This window comes from Phodopus roborovskii, unplaced genomic scaffold (assembly GCF_943737965.1).
Source record: "Phodopus roborovskii unplaced genomic scaffold, PHOROB, whole genome shotgun sequence".
Lineage (NCBI taxonomy): Eukaryota > Metazoa > Chordata > Mammalia > Rodentia > Cricetidae > Phodopus > Phodopus roborovskii.
Window position 1 is genome coordinate 11,880,541 of NW_026125278.1, and position 18,975 is coordinate 11,899,515.

An 18,975-nucleotide genomic window follows, 5' to 3' on the forward strand; every position below is an offset into this window, starting at 1 on the left:
CCATCATCACTTGGGTTTCAGGAATCCAGATTTCAGGCCTCACATTTACATGACAAGTGTTTTAACCAGGAGCCATCTCCCCAGCCAGGGTGCTCTTTTGATGCAGTCTTTTTTTTTTTTTTTTTTTTTTTTTCTGTGCATTCCCCTTACCTGCCTCACATAAGATGCATACCCATTATAAAATACATTTTAAAGTACAGACACATATGAGGTCATCAGTGTCCGCCTGTAATAGTCCTTCTTCCAGAAAGGCATAACTAAGGCGTTAGTATACTTCCCTCTTTTGGATATAAGCCATTGTTTTAGCTTCCGTATTATGGGGTAGGAGTCTCTTATAGCAATAAAATTGTATGTAAGCGTGTTGGTGGCTGTGTACCACAAGGGCACGGCCTGCTTTAGCTGTTGGTTGATGTTTATTGAGGAGGTTGACACCAGAGAGTGTGGAAACCTTTGTCAACTTCTGAGTTCCTTTACTGTGTATGGTTCCTCGAGGAAGAAGAAACATTTTAAAGGTCTAAAACTGAGGTTGACCTTGTTAATTAATATTTATTAGTGAAATTTTAAATAGCACAACATGTACATACCGTCCTTACAACAGAAAGTTTTCAAATGTGAATTCGCTCTTTCTAGTTCTATGGAAACTTTTACTCCTATCTCATTTATTGATAAACCCCACGCCTTGTGAAGTCGGGAGAAAGCTTCATGACTTTCTTCTGCTGTCATATTTCCCCTTTAATTTTATTTGTAGACTTTGTAAAATGTACATATTTCAGAAGTCTACTTCCATTGTACACCTTTGCTTTCTCGTTTTCATTCATTACCATTGGACTTCTACGTCTCTTTGCTTTGTATTTTATCTCTTTCGTTCTCTATATTTATATTTAGCATTAAATCATTTATAATATATTTTGGTGTTTCTAGTGTTGACTTTTTGATATTAATCCAGTGTTGAGTATATGAAACTCCCTTGCCATTAACTTGTGACTATCTATAAATTCTTTCTTTTACATTCAGGTAACATTTATTATAGAAAGTTGTTAAAATCATTATATTTTATTAGTATTAGTCATCTATTACTCTATAGTTTACTCACTAAACTTTGTGGCCTCTGGTACCTGCTGGGGTCTTGGAACTATTTCTCAAAGATAAGGGTAAGGGAACTATGGTGACCCTTTGCCATTGTTATCCATTGAGGTCTATAAAAATCATCTGGTACTGTCATGCATGAATACACATTGTATCTATATTATAGCCACCTTCTACTCTACCCTCCCAATGACTTTCTCACCTGTAAATCTTGGTTGCCTGTTTCCTTCCTTTCAAGCTCGTCTTCCTGGTTTTGTGTCAACACAGCATCATTGGCTAGAGTTATCCTTTCTTTTCCCCTTTGGAGCTTATCCCTCTCCGCAGAATAATGTATTTGTTTACTTGACATCTCATGCTGTAGGCATCCCTATCTGCCTTATGTTTTTAAATTGCTATTGTAAATGAAAATAAAATTATTCCCTTACTGACATGATTTATGGCTACTGATTTTAAAAAGAATATGAACCCTTCTCAATAGTTATTAGAGATGAGTTTATATACTTTGTTAAATGTATCAATAGCCTCAAATGGAAGTTTACTTTTCTTTCTGGGGAGTTGTATCTGGATTGACCAAGTGAGAATAGAGTGATATTCATAAAAACCTTACCAATAGGTACTCTCATCACAGAAAAGTGCAGTCCATGGTGAGGAGAAACTGTAGTGAATGCTCTGTCATAATGGAAGCCACACTGGGAAACAGTCACCCACAGATACCTAACTGGGTTAGCCACACTGTCAGTTCCCTTACCAAGGGTCAAGAGCAGAGGTCTGGGAGATGTTTCTTTTTCCAGAAGGGGGCAGCATCTGACTGTCACCAGTGAGTCCCTGGCCTTCTGAAGGGTACAGGGAGCGGGTGTTTATGCTGGGACTTAAACACTGTCCAGTGAGGCAGGACGTGCTGCCGCCTTGGCTTTTTGATCTGACCTCTGACTAGAATTCTCACTCTAAGAGCGTCAGCCGTGACCGTAGAGCTCACCCACACCGGCGTCAGCCGTGACTTGGTAGAAGTCACGTATGTCAGAAGAGTTCGTGGTGGAGGGGACCAGTCAGTTCCCTCAGGCCCTTGCTGTGTACACAGTGTTGGAGAACCCTGAAGCTACAAGTGGATCAGTGGGGTCTTTCCATCCTGAGTTTAAGAGTGAGTTTCTTCTCTCATTAACTATCACCTCAGTGGCTACATTTCATGGCTGTTGATGCACAACAAACCACTTCACAAATGAGCGACTTAAGCCTTGACTGTTGAGTTGCTAGTTCTGCAGGCTGGCAGTTTGGGCTCAGTTCAGCTGCAAGTTCTTTGTTCTTTCTGGCCTGGCCGTGGTGAGGGTGAGCTAGGCGGCCTGGCCGTGTTTTGACTGCAAAGATGTGTGTTCTCCACTTTCTTCCAGACCTTGGGCTTCCTCCTGATGGGGGCAGGTGGCTAAGGCAGAAGCAAGGCAGTCTCCTGAGGTTACGCCAGTGTACATTCCTTTATCCAGAAGCGGTTTCTAGCCCAGCCGGTTCCAGAAGCAGGGGTGTGGAAGCGCCACCCTGTCCACAGCCTGACACTCGCTCAGACATGCTGGGCCGGGGCCCTACCACTGACCCGCTGTACAGCTGTGCCTGAGAAGCCGGGATGCCCTAGAGCAGAGTCCTCCCAGCCTGCGCGGAGCTCGGTGTCCTGAGGAGATCATGCCGCCGGCTCCCTTCTCTCCTCAGCCTGTGGTCTTTGTTTTCTTTTCTTTTTAGGGCAGTGGTTCTCAGCCTTCCAGATGCTGCGACCTTTAGTACAGTTCCTCAAGTGTTGATGACCCCCAACCTTACATTTATTTTTATTGCTGCTTTATAACTGTAATTTTGCTACTGTTATGAATTATAAATGTGTTTTCTGATGGCCTTAGGTGACCCCTGTGACAGGGTTGTTCAACTCCCACAAACGGTCTTGACCCACACAGGTTAACAGCCACTGTTTTAGATAATTCTTGTATCTTCTATCATTTGTTCATTTTTATTAAAATTCATGCCAAGTATTAATTTTCTAAATTATATTTTGGTCCCTTATTAATTTTTTTTGCAGGAGTGTCTCTCCTGCATCCTCAGGATGTCTCCCTTTTTCAGTGGGCAGGGTGTTTTCCTTCGTACTTTTCTTTATGGTTTTCCTTGTGTTTTGTTTTATTTATTATGAGAGGGAACCCATGCTCTGCCACACATGTTGAGCTCAGAGGACAACTTCAGGGGTGCAGTGTCTGTTCCGGTCTGGTCCTCCTGTGTCTCTGTGGCTGCATGCAGAATGCAGGTTAACCAGCCCACAAGGTTCCGTCCGCCCTCCTGTCCGTACCTCCACCATGCTGGGGGGCTTCTGTGCTTCCGAGAGTGTGGGCGTCCCTCTACCCTCGTGTGACCGTCCGTTCCCAGCACCTGGTAGGCAGCATGAAGCAAGCCAGGGTCCTGTGCTGCCTTGCGGCTCACACTGGCTTGGGCACCTTAAAGAAACGGATAGGCTCCTTCCTTCCTTCCTTCCTTCCTTCCTTCCTTCCTTCCTTCCGGTGCCGACAAGGCTGACGCCGTATTTCCCCTGGAAGATAGCTTACCACATGAATGTCTGTTCCTCTGTCTAGATAAAGTCTACATGTCTGAGTATTCTAGAATGTCATTGCCCTCTGTAGTGCCACATGGTTCTGGGGAGCGTGTATAAATGGGAATACGACAGAGTGCCACTAGAGAGATTGGGATGCAATATGCAACTTGGGCTGCCACGTAGCTCCATCCTTCCATGGTAGAAGTAGCAGGCAGGGAGGCAGCAGACTCCCATGCCCTTCTCAGCTGAGTTGTACTTTCTCCTCGCTCAGTACCGTTAGCATAGCGTGTAGCAACTTGAAAACTGGGCCCTGCACCCCCTTGGAGACCTGGTGTTTAAGACTCACGGACAGTGAAGGCTGTGGGTCTCTTGGAGAAGTTAACTGGATTGTGGTAGGACACGTGCTGTGTTTCTGTGCCTTTGCATAGGGCATACTGAGGAGGAGGGAAAGGCTCGTCAGTTTACATGCCTTCTTCAGCTCAAGCCACAGTGCATGTAATGAACAGCACATGTGCTAAATGCATAATAAGTTAAAAAAAATCTTGTCACTGCAAATGCTGGTATTTGAAAGCTGAAATTTGCTGCTTTTGTCCATTTGTGTTATATTTTATGATTCTTGTACAGGTGCACGCACACTTGAGTATATACATGAACTCTGTCCATCTTCTGCTGTTACCTTCTAAGTGTCCCCTTGGGGAGCTCTAGGCCCAGCTTTCCTTCTGTCCCCTTGCCCACAGGCTGAAGGCTCGGCAGGGCTGCAGTTCTCCAGGCACTTTTGGAAGAACACATCACAGCTGTCACGGGTGGTTGTTGAGTCTTTGGAGAAATGATAGTTGTTTACAAAGATGCCGTTTTCTCATCAATTGGCTTAACTTTGTCAGCTGTTTCTGGCCTTGGAGCTTGATTGAAGTTCAATGCCAAGGAAACCATTTCATCAGAAGTAGCTTCTTTGGCTGCAGAAGTGGTTTGCTGTTAACTACTTGTTTCTCTAATCTTGTTGTGGAATTTAACTGGCTTGCTGGGAACACCCCCTGGATACTTTCAGTGCCAAAACTGCTGATCTGATTTATAGAAAGATTCTCTGGCTCCTACTGACTCTGGGGATTTTACCCTGGTGCTGAATTAAAGCTGTTTACTCTTCCTAGGAGGATAATGCATGTGTGCACCTACGTACTTTCCGATGTATGTTCTAATGCCCTGTGAACCAGAGATCCAGTTCACCTGCAGGCTGTGTGAAGTTCTGCTGTACTGGGAGCTGTGACCTGCTGTGTAGTGTGGGAGAGGATGAAGTGCTTCCGTGAGCCTTACCAAGTGTTTGATTGGCAGCAGAGGACTGTGATGGGCAGAGCAGTAATCATGCTTAGTTAACACATTAGTTTTTCTGTTACATTGATGTTACCTAGGTTTATCCTAACTGCTTTATATTAATCATTATAGACTTTTGATTGAAAAAAATAGTCTTCCATGGTAAAGAAACCATGACTTCTAAGAATTCTAATGTTTGAGTGGTCTGAGAACTGCTGTACTTAAAATTTCATGTGATGCAGGGATCTCTGTCATGACCATCATTACACAGGTGATCCAATCCATCAAAGAGCCTGTGTGTGTATGAGTGTGTGTGTCCACACATGTGTGGTGTATGCCTGTGTGTGTGCTTGTACACATATGTGTGCATGTGTATTCGTTCGTGTGTGTGTGTGTGTGTGTGTGTGTGTGTGTGTGTGTGTGTGTGTGGCGCTGGGGACTGTGTCCATGTTAAGAAGGTCTTTAAACACAGCTACAACTCAGATCCCCCCCCCCCATTACATACAGGAAAATTACAGTTTTAAATTTGTTTCAAAATTTAAAAATTTAAAATAAATTTTAAATTTGTTTCCTTTGTTCTGTACATTTGTTTCTGAGATGTTGATACGCAGCCCAGGCTGACCTAGAATTTGCTATGTAGCTGAGGCCAGCCTTAGGTTCCTGCTTTTGCTCCCTACATGCTAGGAACTGATATATACCACTATTGCCAACTTTAATATTCTTGGGCCAGATTTTGGGGACCTTTCTAGAGGAAGACCATATGATCAGACAAAGGAATGAAGTTGGAGTGTACCAGTAAGTTATTAGTTTACTTCATGTTAAATATTTGATTAAAAATCCTCAAAACTTATCATGATCCAAATTAAAATTTAAAAATCCAAGTTAAAAAGCTTTTGTCCTTTTAGTTTGGTGAATTAATTTGAAATAATAGAAGTTTATTCCCATTTTGCAACTATCATTGTCCTGGCAAACATTCGAGTAAGTTGACACATGAAGATGTACTAGTCACACACCTTTAGTTACACAGCTATGTTAGAGTAAGTTGACACATAAAGGCGTACTAGTCACACACCTTTAGTTACACAGCTATGTTAGAGTAAGTTGACACATAAAGGCGTACTAGTCACACACCTTTACACAGCTATATTGCAACTGCTGAGGACACACGCGGTGGGAGGATGGTCTTTGCTAGACAGGCACTCATGACACCCAGCCCTACACTGTGGGGTGTGTTGAGGAAGCACACCGGGGTGCGGCCTAGGCCACCTGCTGCCAGGCTGCTGGTGAATGAACAGCTGGGGTGTCCCACGATGTCTTCATCCTCTGACTTAGTGCCCACTAAGTGAGTGCTTCCTACCAGTGGCCTGACTCTCGTGGAGACAGTTTAGCGGGAAAGATGAGGCATAGAGAACTGGAACTCATGAAGAAATCAGCAGCAGCCCTCTCCCTGCTGAGTCAGCTGAATGGGGGCTGCGGTGGTTACACTGGAGGTCAGGGCCCACCTCTCCAGGTCAGCTTGCCGTTCGTTGGGATGTTCGTCTCAGTTGAAGTCTTCCCCGCCACCAACGCCCTCTTCCAACACCTCCACTACCTTTCTTTTTTCCATTGGCGCTGACTTTCTCCATTGCTGACTTCATCCCCTGTTTAAGTCGGCCATGTTGTCATTGTTTTGCAGAAACCGAAGCCAAAGGATTGGCACCCTCCTGGCGGCTTCATCCTGGGATTGTGGGCGCTCATCGTCATGATCTTCTTCAAGACCTACGGAATCAAGCATATGAAGTTCATCTTTTAGACATCGAGATGTAGGAAGAAGAGTAAATGGAGGATTGCAGCCTTGGATAAAAGCATAGTTTTTTTGTTGTTTTGTTTTGGTTTGTTTTACATATTTTTAAATGTGTTGCTTTTGTGTAAATTTGGGAAGAAATTAGGAAAAATGAATTTTAATGAGCTTTTGACTTTATCATTTAAAATATTGTTAATGCACTTGTTTATTTTATTGGCCACTGAATGTGTGAGTGCATGTGTCTTACAGAAACTGTGGGACAATGACATTGGGACACATTGATTGATTCTTTTTATCCTCTTTTCATTGTAAAAGTGAGAATTGTGAAGGGTTAATTACCACTAAAGAGTTAACTTGTGTTGTAGTTTCCCGTGTGTTCTCCAGGTCTTTTTATTTAAGGCCATTCCCGGGATTTTGCAGACAGAATTGCAGATGTAATGAAAACAAAGGCCCTGGTAGCTGTCCATCTAGGAAGTTTGTGCCTTTGAGAGTTTCTTGTGTTAATTGCACAGAGAAACTTGCCCTGTTAATTTTCATTTTTAACCATTCCGTGAGCTTCAAGAATTGATTGTGTCCTCTTCAGTTTTTGTCCCAAAAAAGACAGATTGCCGACTAGCTGTATCTTTGTTTTCCCTGGGGACAGTCCTGTAAGGAGTACGGTTTTTCCGCCCGCCGCCTGGTCTTGTCTCGCCGCCACGCCGCCAGCCCCAAATAATGCACAGAGACTCTGTATTTGATACAATGCTATTGGCCAGGTGCTAGTTTCTAATCGGCTAGCTCTGTCTTAATTATTAACCCATTTCTATGTATTTCCACGTGGTCTTACCGAGAGTGGAGGAATGGCGGTTCTGTTCTCTCCAGGCTCTCCATCTTGACTCTTCCTTACTACTTCCTATTTCCTCCTTGTCTCCTAGTCCCTCCTATCTTCCTTTCCTATTGGCCAACAGTGCTTTATTTATTAACCAGTATGAGAAACATATACAGAATTACATCTCCCATCACAGTCCCATAACCTGGATGACATGCATGGAGCGTGCACACACACTTACGGCCCTGGTCCCATGGGGCACTAAGCATCCCTTTGTACTCCATACGCCTGCACTGACTCTTTTAGGATGTCAATCATCTCTTCATTTTTCTATGGTGGAAGGAGGGCTGGCCTTGTCATCCGAGGGTGGGCCTGGGATGGGGATGTGCCTGTGGGTTCAATGTCCGTGTCTGAGGGGATACTCAATATTTTATCCAAGGACCTGCATGCGTCTGTTCTCTTTACAGAAGTCGTTTTATTGTTGATCTTAAATGTAAGTAACAATTAAGAACACTCTTGGGAGTAAAGCCTTTAGAACAGTTTTTCTCCTCCATGGGGTAGCAAACTGCCTTTTCTCAGGGGTCACCTAAGACGGTCAGAAAACAGATACTTACATCTAGGTTCATAGCAGTAGCAAAATCACAGTTAGGAAGTAGCAATGAAAGCAATTTTATGGTTGGGGGGGGTCACCATAACATGAGGGACTCATCATTAGGAAGGCTGAGAACCACTGCTCTGGAGTTAATAATCCACGGGATCTCTGCACCTTTCAGCTGCGTTGTGGTTATGAGCAAAATTCATACTTTGGCAGGCGAAAGAGTGCCATCTCCCTGACTGGTACAGTAATGTTGAGGGTTCTTTGGCTTTGAGTTTTTATTTTAATTGACATTTTTATTTGTGTGCTATGTAAGAGGAAAAGGAAACTTCCATTTGGCCACATAAAGACGCACCTTTGTGAGTGCACAAGGGAGGAGTCTGAGTGGCCAGTGAGTGAGTAGCCGAGAGGGCCAGTATGGCCACGCCTCTGGGAGCACTCGCTGTCAGGTGGGGTAAGAGGGCTATCACAGAGGAGAGCACCTCTGGGGCCGAGCCATTCAGTCCAAACACAAGGAGGGCGCTCTGAAGTGAAGGCCACAGGAAATAGGGAGCGCCCTCAGAGATTGGGGAGGGGCTGAGCGGGATGCAGGGTTAAGTTTACTGCGCAGACTTTTAGAAGGTGAGGATTTTGTTGTTGTTTTGTTTTGTTTTGTTTTTGTTGTTATTTGTTCTTGTTTTCTCTTTCTCATCTTGAATTTTCAGCATGCGGTTGAAGTAAAACTTTAAAAGCCTGCTGGTAGGTGTAATCTTACGTGAAACTGTTTTGCTTTCGGTGAGTAAATTGTATGGATTTATACAGGAAATAATACATGACCTGAAATGTCTTCTCAGGGTCCCGAAGAGCTGAGTGAAAGGATTTGCCTTTCTCAGTGTGTAAGGACGGACGAGGCCGGACAGACGAGGCCTGGCAGAACTAAGGGTTTCGGAAGCTGTAAATGTGCTGTGCTAGTCCTCACTTGCTGGGAGCGCAGGGAGAGGCAGCGGGCGGTGACGACGAGGCCCTTCCCCTGCTGCACTTGTGAGTCTTTTCAAGCTGCTCCATGATGCTCCTGCCTGTGTGGGTGCTGTCTCCCTCCTCGCCCATTGTCCCGTGAGGGGAGAAGGGACCTAGACAAATGGACCCCACGGACATGTCGTGACAGGGCATGGTGGTGCAGTGCCTGGAAGGCAGCCCGCGCGCAAGGGAAAGAGACCCAGATCTCATGCGGTCCCCACCTCACAAGGCACTTATTTGCAGCTGATGAAAAGAACATATAGTTTGGATTCAAAGATGATACAATCGAATCAAAAATTAGATGTAAACACAAAAATAATGTATGCATTTATGGTTCCAACTTTTATATATTCTCTGCTACTTGAAAGTGATGAGCCCCAGGGCAAGCGTAACTCAGCCCTTCCTGCTTACCCAGCGCTTTCTGCCCTGGTGTGTGGCTACCATTGCTTCCATTGTGTATGTTGTGTAGCAGGGTTACAGTCGGTGTGGGAGTCATCGTTCGAAATTTTGATGCATGGGTTCCTGGAATCTTTACAGCAAACGTTGAATTAGCATATTACCCTTTTCAGTTTCTTTTTACCAAAATTCAGCCGCCTGTAGTAGCTGCTCTTTAACTTGTGAAAGAAATACTTTATACACGTACTTCAGGTTAGAGCTGTAGAGCAGGGAGCTCAGTGTGCGTGCGGGTCTGCTTTATGGCGGAAGCCTCATCTCGTCATTGCTTCCATGCAGACGCCGGGGTCCTGGCTGCTGCTGTGTAGCGGGCACACTGACCACTTTTCTGTTCTGGACAGCACACCGTGGGGGTAACCCAGGTCCCCTCCCCCATCTCCCCTCTCCCTCCCCTTTCTCTTGGTGCAGAAACGCTCACTGTCTTGGAAACACGCTATAAAATGTGTGGTTCTAGTTATGTGATGTGTGTGGCATTGTACTTTGTTCTAGCTGCCCCACTGTCTGCTGCCCACCCGGCCTCCCTGTGGCTCCGGTCCTCACCCAGTAGTCCCTTTTCCACGACACATACGTGTGCACATGTGTATGAAAGGGTTCAGGGTATGGATTGAAGGATGACACCGAGACAGATGAGTGTGTGTGTGTGTGTGTGTGTGTATGTGTGTGTGGTGTGTGTTGTGCGTGTCTGTGTGTGTGTGTGTGTGGTGTGTGTGTTGTGCGTGTGTATGTGTATGTGTGTGTGTATGTGTGTGTGTATGCTTACGTATATCTAACTATTAGAAGAGATAATGGCCACAGACAGGCAACAGCATACAGGGACTCCAAGGAGAGCTCTGACCACATGGCAAACTAAAAGTCCCTTCTTTCGAATTTTAGGAGAAGGGGGAGGGTAACTAGGCTGGACAGTTTCGGCCCTCACAGTCCGTCACAGAGTTAGGACGTGGATAGACAGCTTTCCTGGCCGGCCATTACTGGGACTGCTGGGAAGGGAAGGCAGGTGGCTAGAGAAATGGGTTACTTTGCTTCCGGAGACCAGATTGGATTCTGTAGTCATAGTTCCGCCAGAATGGGAGAGCTTTACTAAAGACGATGTGGCCTCGGCTAACAGACACGTACATGAAGGACATGTGTGTACACAGCTGATTCTAACCCTGCATGTGGGGAAACGTGAATTCTTTGTGCCGGTGCCCCCTCCTTCCCACCGTCCGTCTCTGACTCTGACCTTCTCCCCTCATAGCCCTAGTGCCATGTCACCCTGCATCAGTGCTTATATGTACTTAGTGTAGCGTTTACAGAGAGAAGGTGCAGATTTGACACCCCCAGGGCTTATTTCACTCAACACCCGGGTCCCGGATTCCATCCGTTTCCCGGCGGACAACAGTCTGGTTCCTCACCACCAGCTGCAGATCACCGTGCATCATGCAGCACACCTTCCCTGCCCACTCATTGGCTGATGCATCGCACCCGCCCTGCGGCTGGGCTGTCATGGGTGGGTCTGCAGTGGATGTGAATGCATATGGATGCATGCATATGGATGCAGCTTTATCTCCTGCAGAGACACTGAACAAGATTAGGGAGCAGCATAAAGCGGCACTCACTTTAATAAAGCTGTGGGTGGTGTGTTTTACAAGTGGATCAACTTTGCAACATTGTTTCTGACTTCTGTTTAGGTCTTTTAAGACTGCATAACATTCTCAATTTTTCTTTTTCAAAATGTAGCAAATGGTGGAAAAAGACATCTACTTAGTGTTTATCGTGTGCGATATTTGCAGATTCTCTGAGAACCATCTCATCAGGAGGTAGAGTCTATGTACAATATAGTGTCCTCCTCCCTGGATCTGGGCTGGCTAGACTCTTCTACTCAGGTGACTAGTACTGTTCTGAATGAGGCCATGTGCCCTGGATTTCTCCAGACCCAGCCACTATCCTGAGGAAGCCTGGGCCCTATGGGGAAGTTGTGCTTTTGTGTGTCCTGGACCTCCAGACCAGGTCCCCGCCTATTCCCAGCATCACCTCCAGGGGTTCGAGGAGCAGGCTCCTTAGTGATACCAGCTCATCTTTGTCCAGACTGCCTTACCATCTCTCCTTAATACCCACACTGTTGGCAATGTCTCCTCTGCCTTCATGGCACTGTCCCTTCCAGGCACTCAGCTGCTTCCTGTGCGTCTCTCTGAGTGCTCCCTCCTGGCCGCATGCTCCTGGTGTTCTGTGCGTCTCTCTGTGCACTGCGCATGAAGACGGGATTCTCCCAGGAAGCCCCTTAGTAGTTCCATCATGAACAGACGTGGTTGGTGAAAAGCTGTAACCAAAGCCAACCAAGCAAAGAACATCAGGCCAGGTGAGATGGAGAGATGGTCGCTGAGCTGTTGTTGAGGGCTGAAGGAAACAAACCAACCTTCAACTATGACCTTCAGGTCAGTCCTTTGGACATGAGGCCGGCTTTGCATTTTATATTTACATTGCTTTTTACTTTTCCTTTGCTGGTGGCACCACCCTGTAATATCACAGGCACGGAAGTACCCCGTGGAGAGATCAGTGACAGTGTGCGTGGCGGTTTTGTTGACTGTAGATGCCGTGACCATATCGTGCACCTCACTGTCTTGCGTCGGGTGAGAATATCTTGACCCGTTAGAGGAACAGTGGCATCTTGTTAAATGGCAGGCGTCACAGTACCTCAGATGTGTGAAGAAGGATGACGGGTAGTCAAGCGCATTGTTGCAGGTACCGGCATTCGGCTCCAGCTCCACTCGCTTACTGTTGAACGACCATGGAGCAGAACCCTTCAGAGTCTTCTGTTCAGGAGAGCCCACGACAGGGACACTTGCTGCAGGACACCCTTCCACTGCATAGTGTGTGTCCTGCAAACCAGTGTGTTCCACAGTGGCACACATAGAGCACCTTCCCGTGGGTGATTGGTACAGAGCATGCCTCTACATGGCTGCCTCGGGTAAGCTGACCTGCGCACGTCTACAGTGAAATGTGTCTGGTGACCACAGTCCTGTGAACAGCACATCCTGTGAGGCTCTTTTCAGCCCTGAGACATGGTCCCATCGGGGGATGGCTTCCCTGCCTAGCACCCGAGCGCTTGTTTTCCAGCAATCCCCTGGCAGGAAGCTGCAGTGACCTTTGCTGCTGCCCATCTGGCCGTGCAGCGTCCTCCACTGTAAAGGAGGATGCCTCTGACTTGGGCAGCTTGTCGCAGTCCTAGGGTTCAGTGCTGCTCTTCACACCTGCTTTTCCTCACTGGAAAGCCTGGGTTTTGCCTTCTGTTGTTTCTCGGCCTGATGGATGCATACTATAGAGGAACAGTAATTAAACAGCAGCTAAGAAAATACACTGTGAAAGTAATAAAAGTGAAGGTGGAGGAAAGAGTGAACCCAAATAAAACAATTGAACAGCATAAAAATAACACTTTCAGCAGGTTAGAAGCAAAATCAGAAGACACAGAAATGAACGGCCTAAATTACGGAGACTTGACAGAGGCATTGAAATTGTAGATGTTAACATCTGAACCTGAGAATTTCGAAGATGTACTTGTGAACAGAGCTAAAATGAAAAAAAAAAAAATACTTTAAGGTGAAAAACAATAGAGGAAAAACGAAATGAAAGACCAAACCAGGTAGCTGAAAGAGTCTGGAGGAAGATTCCAAATGCTAACATCAGGAGTATGACATCCTCTGAGCACTAAACATTAAGGAACAAAACCAAAAATCAGTACAGAAGATAAGGGATGAACAACTTCAAACAAGGCAAGCGCAAAACCATTTCAGTCACCTGCTTTTGACAGACGTGGGCTTCTGTTAATTATTGTTCTCAAGGAACCATGAATCCTAGAAGGCTCTGTCTGTGCCTTTCATTTCCAAGTTCGGGTGCTCTGCAGAGCATCCCTCCAGATCCCTTCATGTCAAAGCGGGAGGCAGCATGCCTCTCCCTAAAGGCCCTGTCTCCTGTGTGGGGTGCTGTTTAGTATCTTGAGGAAGGCGGTCACCTCCCTCAGCCACCTTCATACATCTTCATAGTGCCCTGACATCCGGGGTGATCATCAGACTTCCCGCCTGCCTGTGTAACAGCCGTGGTACGTTCTTTGGGGTCCTCTCCCTCTTCCATCCACAGCTCAGACATCCCTGTTGCTTTTAGTATCTCTGGAACCAGGTAGACAACAAGCTGGTGTTTCTCACACTATCATCCACAGTAAAATACTTTTCACACTGTGTCTGGGCATGTGCGTGTGTTTACATCTATATAATGGCAGGAAGTTGTGTTGAATTAGATCGTCTTTTATACCACGTTATTTCCTGTTCTGTAGTCTGTATCAGAATTATCTCAGATGGGAGGAATAATTATGGTTTCCAGAAAACATTTTTATGTTTTTATGTTTTATATTTTTCTGTGCATCGGTATAATTGAAGGAAAACGAGAAAGGCACCTCTGACTTTCCTGGCATAGAACCCCCTTAATATCCCTTTGCCGTATTGTAGTTGTGTGTCTGGCTTTCCAGCAACATCTTACTGTCATCTCCAGGCTTCCCATCAAGCCCACTCAACCAGAGCTGGAGAAGCAGTCGGGGGAAGCACCACTCAGGGCGACAGTTACAGGCGCACCCAGAAATGTACTCTGCTGCTTCCTGTTGCTGCTGAGCTCATCCATACATGGTGTCCCATGTTCCTGGTGGGGAAGCAGCACATTTTATGTAAGCGTAGATGCACGCAGCAGGAGACAGGGCCGTGGGGTCCTAAAGATAAGGGCTCCAGGGGAGCTTCTAGAAGAGTCATTGACTGAAGTATCTGTGGCATGTAATTTTTTTTAATTAGTAGACAACCTAATAGAAATATGATTAGTTATGAAGTAGAATGCATTGCTATAAATGAATATCCAGGAGCCCCACATAGCGCTGCATAGTGCTGTAGGACCCATCTCTAAGCCCAGCTTCCCTCGGTTCTTTCCTGACGCTGGCCTTCTGTGGGAGCAAGTGTAACACACCCTGACCCTAGGCAGTGCAAGCAGGAAGGGAAGAGTTTGGGTCGGGGTCGGGGGCGGGGCGGGGGAGGGGTTCCTCTCAGCCACCGTGTCTTGGTAAAAAGGACGTGCCATTGAGTTTCAGCCTGTGGCTGTGAATACAGTGAGCTCTCTACAGACCAGTTGGTGAGGAGTGGGAGGGTGGATTTTCCAGGGAAAACATTGGGACCTGTGACCTAGAGAGCAAGAGAATGGATTGCCAGCGGTCTCCATCCACTGGAGATGGGAGGAGCTGGGTGCCAGCGGTCTCCATCCACTGGAGATGGGAGGAGCTGGGTGCCAGCGGTCTCCATCCACTGGAGACAGGAGGAGCTGGGCGCCAGCGGTCTCCATCCACTGGAGACGGGAGGAGCTGGGATCCACTGGAGACGGGAGGAGCTGGTAACTCTGGCAGGCAGGGCCAGGGAGAGCAGCTGTGCATGAGGGCATTGGACAGGAACTGGCCCCAGGGCTCTTTAGCTTTAGCCCTACGAAATGCCCCATTTTGTTGACAGGCTCTGACTGCACGTATGTGGACACATACTGCACCAGCGGTGGCTGGTATGAAGGAGGGTTTATCTTCACAGAAGGAAATGAAACAAGGTTTGTTTCTCCACACTAGAGCTCTTCACAGTCACACCGGGAAGAAGTCGTTTGGTAGAAACGGAAATACTGGTACTTAGTTCCGCTGTGATGCTTTCTCTAGGGAAAAGGAGAGTCCAGTATGTCTAGAATCTGTCCACAAAGCATCGCAGTATCATGTGGCTCCCACACCTACTGAGCTTTGGTGCTGTACTGCTGACATCCCCATGACACACCTTCAACTCGGAACTATGGTGTGCGCTCTGTCCTTGGGAGCGCTGTCTTCTTTCCAAGCTCACTGCTCGCCGTCGGCTGACCCCTGACCCCTGGCCCCAGCAAAGCCTGCATCTCTTTGTGACAGTCTGTCAAAGCAGCAACATAAGACAAAATCTCCATGTTGGCATTCACAATTGCAAGTTTCTTGCTGGTGAGACGCTGTGGTCTTCTGTTGCCCCGAGAATGAACCGGATGGCACTTCCATCCAGACCTTTTCTTTGGCTTGGAAGGAAAGCTCTACTCTAGTGAGTCTCACTCAACCTGTGTCCCGTGACCCGTTATCAGATATTTACATTATGATTCATAACAGCAGCAAAATTAGTTATGAAATAGCAAAGGAATAATATGGTTGGGGGTCACCAGCACACGAGGAGCTGTATTAAAGGGTCACAGTGTTGTAAAGGTTGAAAACGAAGGTCCGTTAGCCAACAGACAATGGGTAGCAATCAAACACACCTGTGAAGAGAAGAAGGTTCTCCTTCATAGTATACTTCAGGCAGAAATACAGAATAAACCACGAAAACAGCAAAAAATCACAGTAATAACTGCTCCTGGCATATTCTCAAATACTACCACAGAAGAGTCTTGATAATAACTTTTCATAGAAAAGATCTCAAACATCTCTTGTAGCCAGGACCTTCCAGAAGAACAAAACTGGGTTGTGAAGGAGAGAAAGAATGAATGAGAAAAAAATAGAACCATAAGATTCTCAGTAGAAAATAAAAGCCGGGTGGTGGTGGTGGCTCACACCTTTAATCCCAGCACTCGGAAGGCAGACACAGGCAGATCTCTGTGAGTTCAAGGCCAGTCTGGGCTACAGAGTGAGTTCCAGGACAGCCAGGGCTGTTACACAGACAAAACCCTGTCTTGGAAAAGAAAAGAGTTTAAAAATTAATTGCTAGCTAAGATTTCTTTAAGGTAAGAAATAAGAAGACAAAAACAACCCTAATAAAATGGGCAAAACAAGAACATAATTTATCATATTGAAAGCAAACATATTAGTCTAAAAGCCTATTATTTAAAAAGTTGATGAAATCTGATATTTATTGAAGTTGATGGGAGAGCAATCAATTTTTAACTTACAATGTCTGTGAAGCCTGTGTGAGAAACACATAGTGTAGAGTCATTGAAACTTGCACCATTCAAATAATGACAATGGTTGTTTTTTTCTTATAAATGAAACTGAAGCAAGATGATGTAATGGACAATACATTGGAATGACTTCAGTGTTCAGTAGAAAATGTACTTCAAAAATGGAAACAAAGCAAGGTTGTGTGTGACACGCAAAATCTGTGGGACTCCATCCCAGAAGACCCACCTTTGATAATAGGAAATGAAGAAAGAAGCTCCCCACAGGGGATGAGCATGGGCAAATGCAAAAGAATGTTGGTAGTGTAAGCCAGTAATCAACAAAGAATAAACTTCATAGCTGTCATAATAAAAGGTAAATTGAATAATAGCACTCAGTGTGAAGGAGTTAATAAAGCTAAGTTACTCTGATATTTTCATAATTTCTTGAAAGTATTAAAACTATTAATCATAGGAAGATTAGAAATCAGTAATAAATATTATAATAGAATGATCAAAAAATTTCTAGGAAAAGATAGACAAAAAGATGTGGTAGGCCTCTTAGTTATTTTTCCGTAGTGGGCTAAACCACTGCAACTGGAGCAGGCGTGGTAGCGGGGGTCTAGAAAAGGAGGCCGAGCACACACACATCTCCACCTCACATAGGAGGCAGATGAGGAAGCTAAATGGGACAAGGCTCAAAGCTGCCTTTAGAGGTGTCCTCTAGAAAGGGCCCATCACCTAGAGGATCCATAACCTTCCCAAACAGTGATGGGAGATGCCATTCTGTAAATATGTGTCTCTTATTGGTTAATGAATAAAGTACTGTTGGCGAATAGGAAGGCGAGATAGGCGGAACTAGAAGACAAGGAGGATTCTGGGAGATGTGGTAGAGACGTGAGAGAAGGTGTCCGAATCCTTACTCCCTTAAGACCACGCGGAAACACTTAGATTGATAGAAATGAGTTAGTATTTAAGACAGAGCTAGCCAATAAGAAATGTTAGTAACAGGCTAACAGTTTTACAATGAATATAGTGTCTCTGCATGTTATTTGGGGCTGATGCTGCTATGGCACAGGCTGGTGGGAAACTGCTCGTAACAAAGAAGTGTCACCAACTAGGGACTACGTGTTCATACCATCATACCTTCTATATATAAAACTTCCAAATTATATTCATAAATTGAAAGACTTGATATCAACAGTATCGGTTGTCCTCAAACAGATCCATATAATCAGTTCATCTCCAATGAAAACTCTATGAGGTTCTATTAAACACAAAAGCTTATCCTCTTGTAACAGTATATATGAAAATAAAGTGTAGCGAGAGCAGTCACAGCAGAATTAAAGATGAATACACTAACTGCATCTTCTAGATGGCAAGACCTATAAATGCATCATAGTTCTGTGACATATTGGAAAGCTAAAATGGGGCGTAATTCAGAATCACGAAATCATTTAACAAATGTATGGTGACTTACCACCAGAGTAACATTCAAGTCAGTGGAGAATCTGCGACACAGGGAATGGATGTGTCTGCTGAAGGACCCAAGTGAGACAAGAAACAACTTGGCCCACCCTTCACACTGAGCCTCAAGTCAATTTGACATGGATCCTAAATCGTAGTTGAAAGGGGAAAAAGAATAACACTTCTAGAAGAAAAAATTATTAGTTTCATGATCTTCCATGAGCTTTAGAGCCCTAAGTAGGACACAAATTGAGTTGTGTATAAAATGAAAGTGAATAGCCAAGCAAAGACTCGAGTCGATACTACATAAAGGTGGGAAAACGTTTGGCACCTCAGTAAAAGGTCAGGTAAAAACCTTGAACAGGATCACCATAGAAGATGCTGGGCCAATGGTGGTAAGGGAGGCTCAGTTCAGTTATGCATCAGAGATAAGCCTGAATAGCCATGAGGAGATTCCACTGCACAGCTTGGAAAGGTAGATGCAGACCTCCACGGCTATAGGAAACTGATTGGTCTATAAAGCGCAGGCTTGGATGGTTTAAATTGATTGGCCCGCACTGCGTGGGCTCTGGATGCTAAGATGATTGGTTTGCGATGTGCGGGCTTTGTTGTAATCCTATAAAAGCTGTCTCAATTCTGCACTCGGGGTCCTCTGTCCTCTACCCCTGCATAGCGCATGACTGTGGACCCCAGTGCACTTGCAATAAAAATTCCTCATGCAGTTTGCATCAGGACCGCTTCTCGTGAGTGATTTGGGGTGTCACCTTTCCTGAGTGGGAGCGTGAAGGTCCACGCTCTGCGGGTCTTTCCCGGCCACTTCCATGCCTGCCTGCCTGCCTGCCTTCCCGTGAGAGGTATGTGTTTGTAAGCCACCCACCTCATGGTGTTTTGTTACAGCCCCTGCATACGGAGTAATAGTTCACCAGAGTACAGGCATGTGAATGTTCCAAACACCTGCACAATAGCAAGGCTAATGGTGGACACCCTGGTTAGAATCACCGGTTCTAAAG

At 45.6% G+C, this 18,975-nt stretch overlaps 1 protein-coding gene across 1 annotated transcript in view; it reads left to right on the forward strand.

Moving 5' to 3' along the window:
- Pigk (phosphatidylinositol glycan anchor biosynthesis class K) overlaps positions 1-7,089 on the forward strand; it is an 82,699-nt gene extending 75,610 nt beyond the window's left edge. Inside the window, exon 11 of the mRNA XM_051195574.1 lies at positions 6,621-7,089. Within this exon, the coding sequence (XP_051051531.1) occupies positions 6,621-6,737 (117 nt within the window). The 3' untranslated portion in view covers positions 6,738-7,089. The remainder of the gene's footprint in view (positions 1-6,620) is intronic.
- Positions 7,090-18,975: the final 11,886 nt, after the last annotated feature.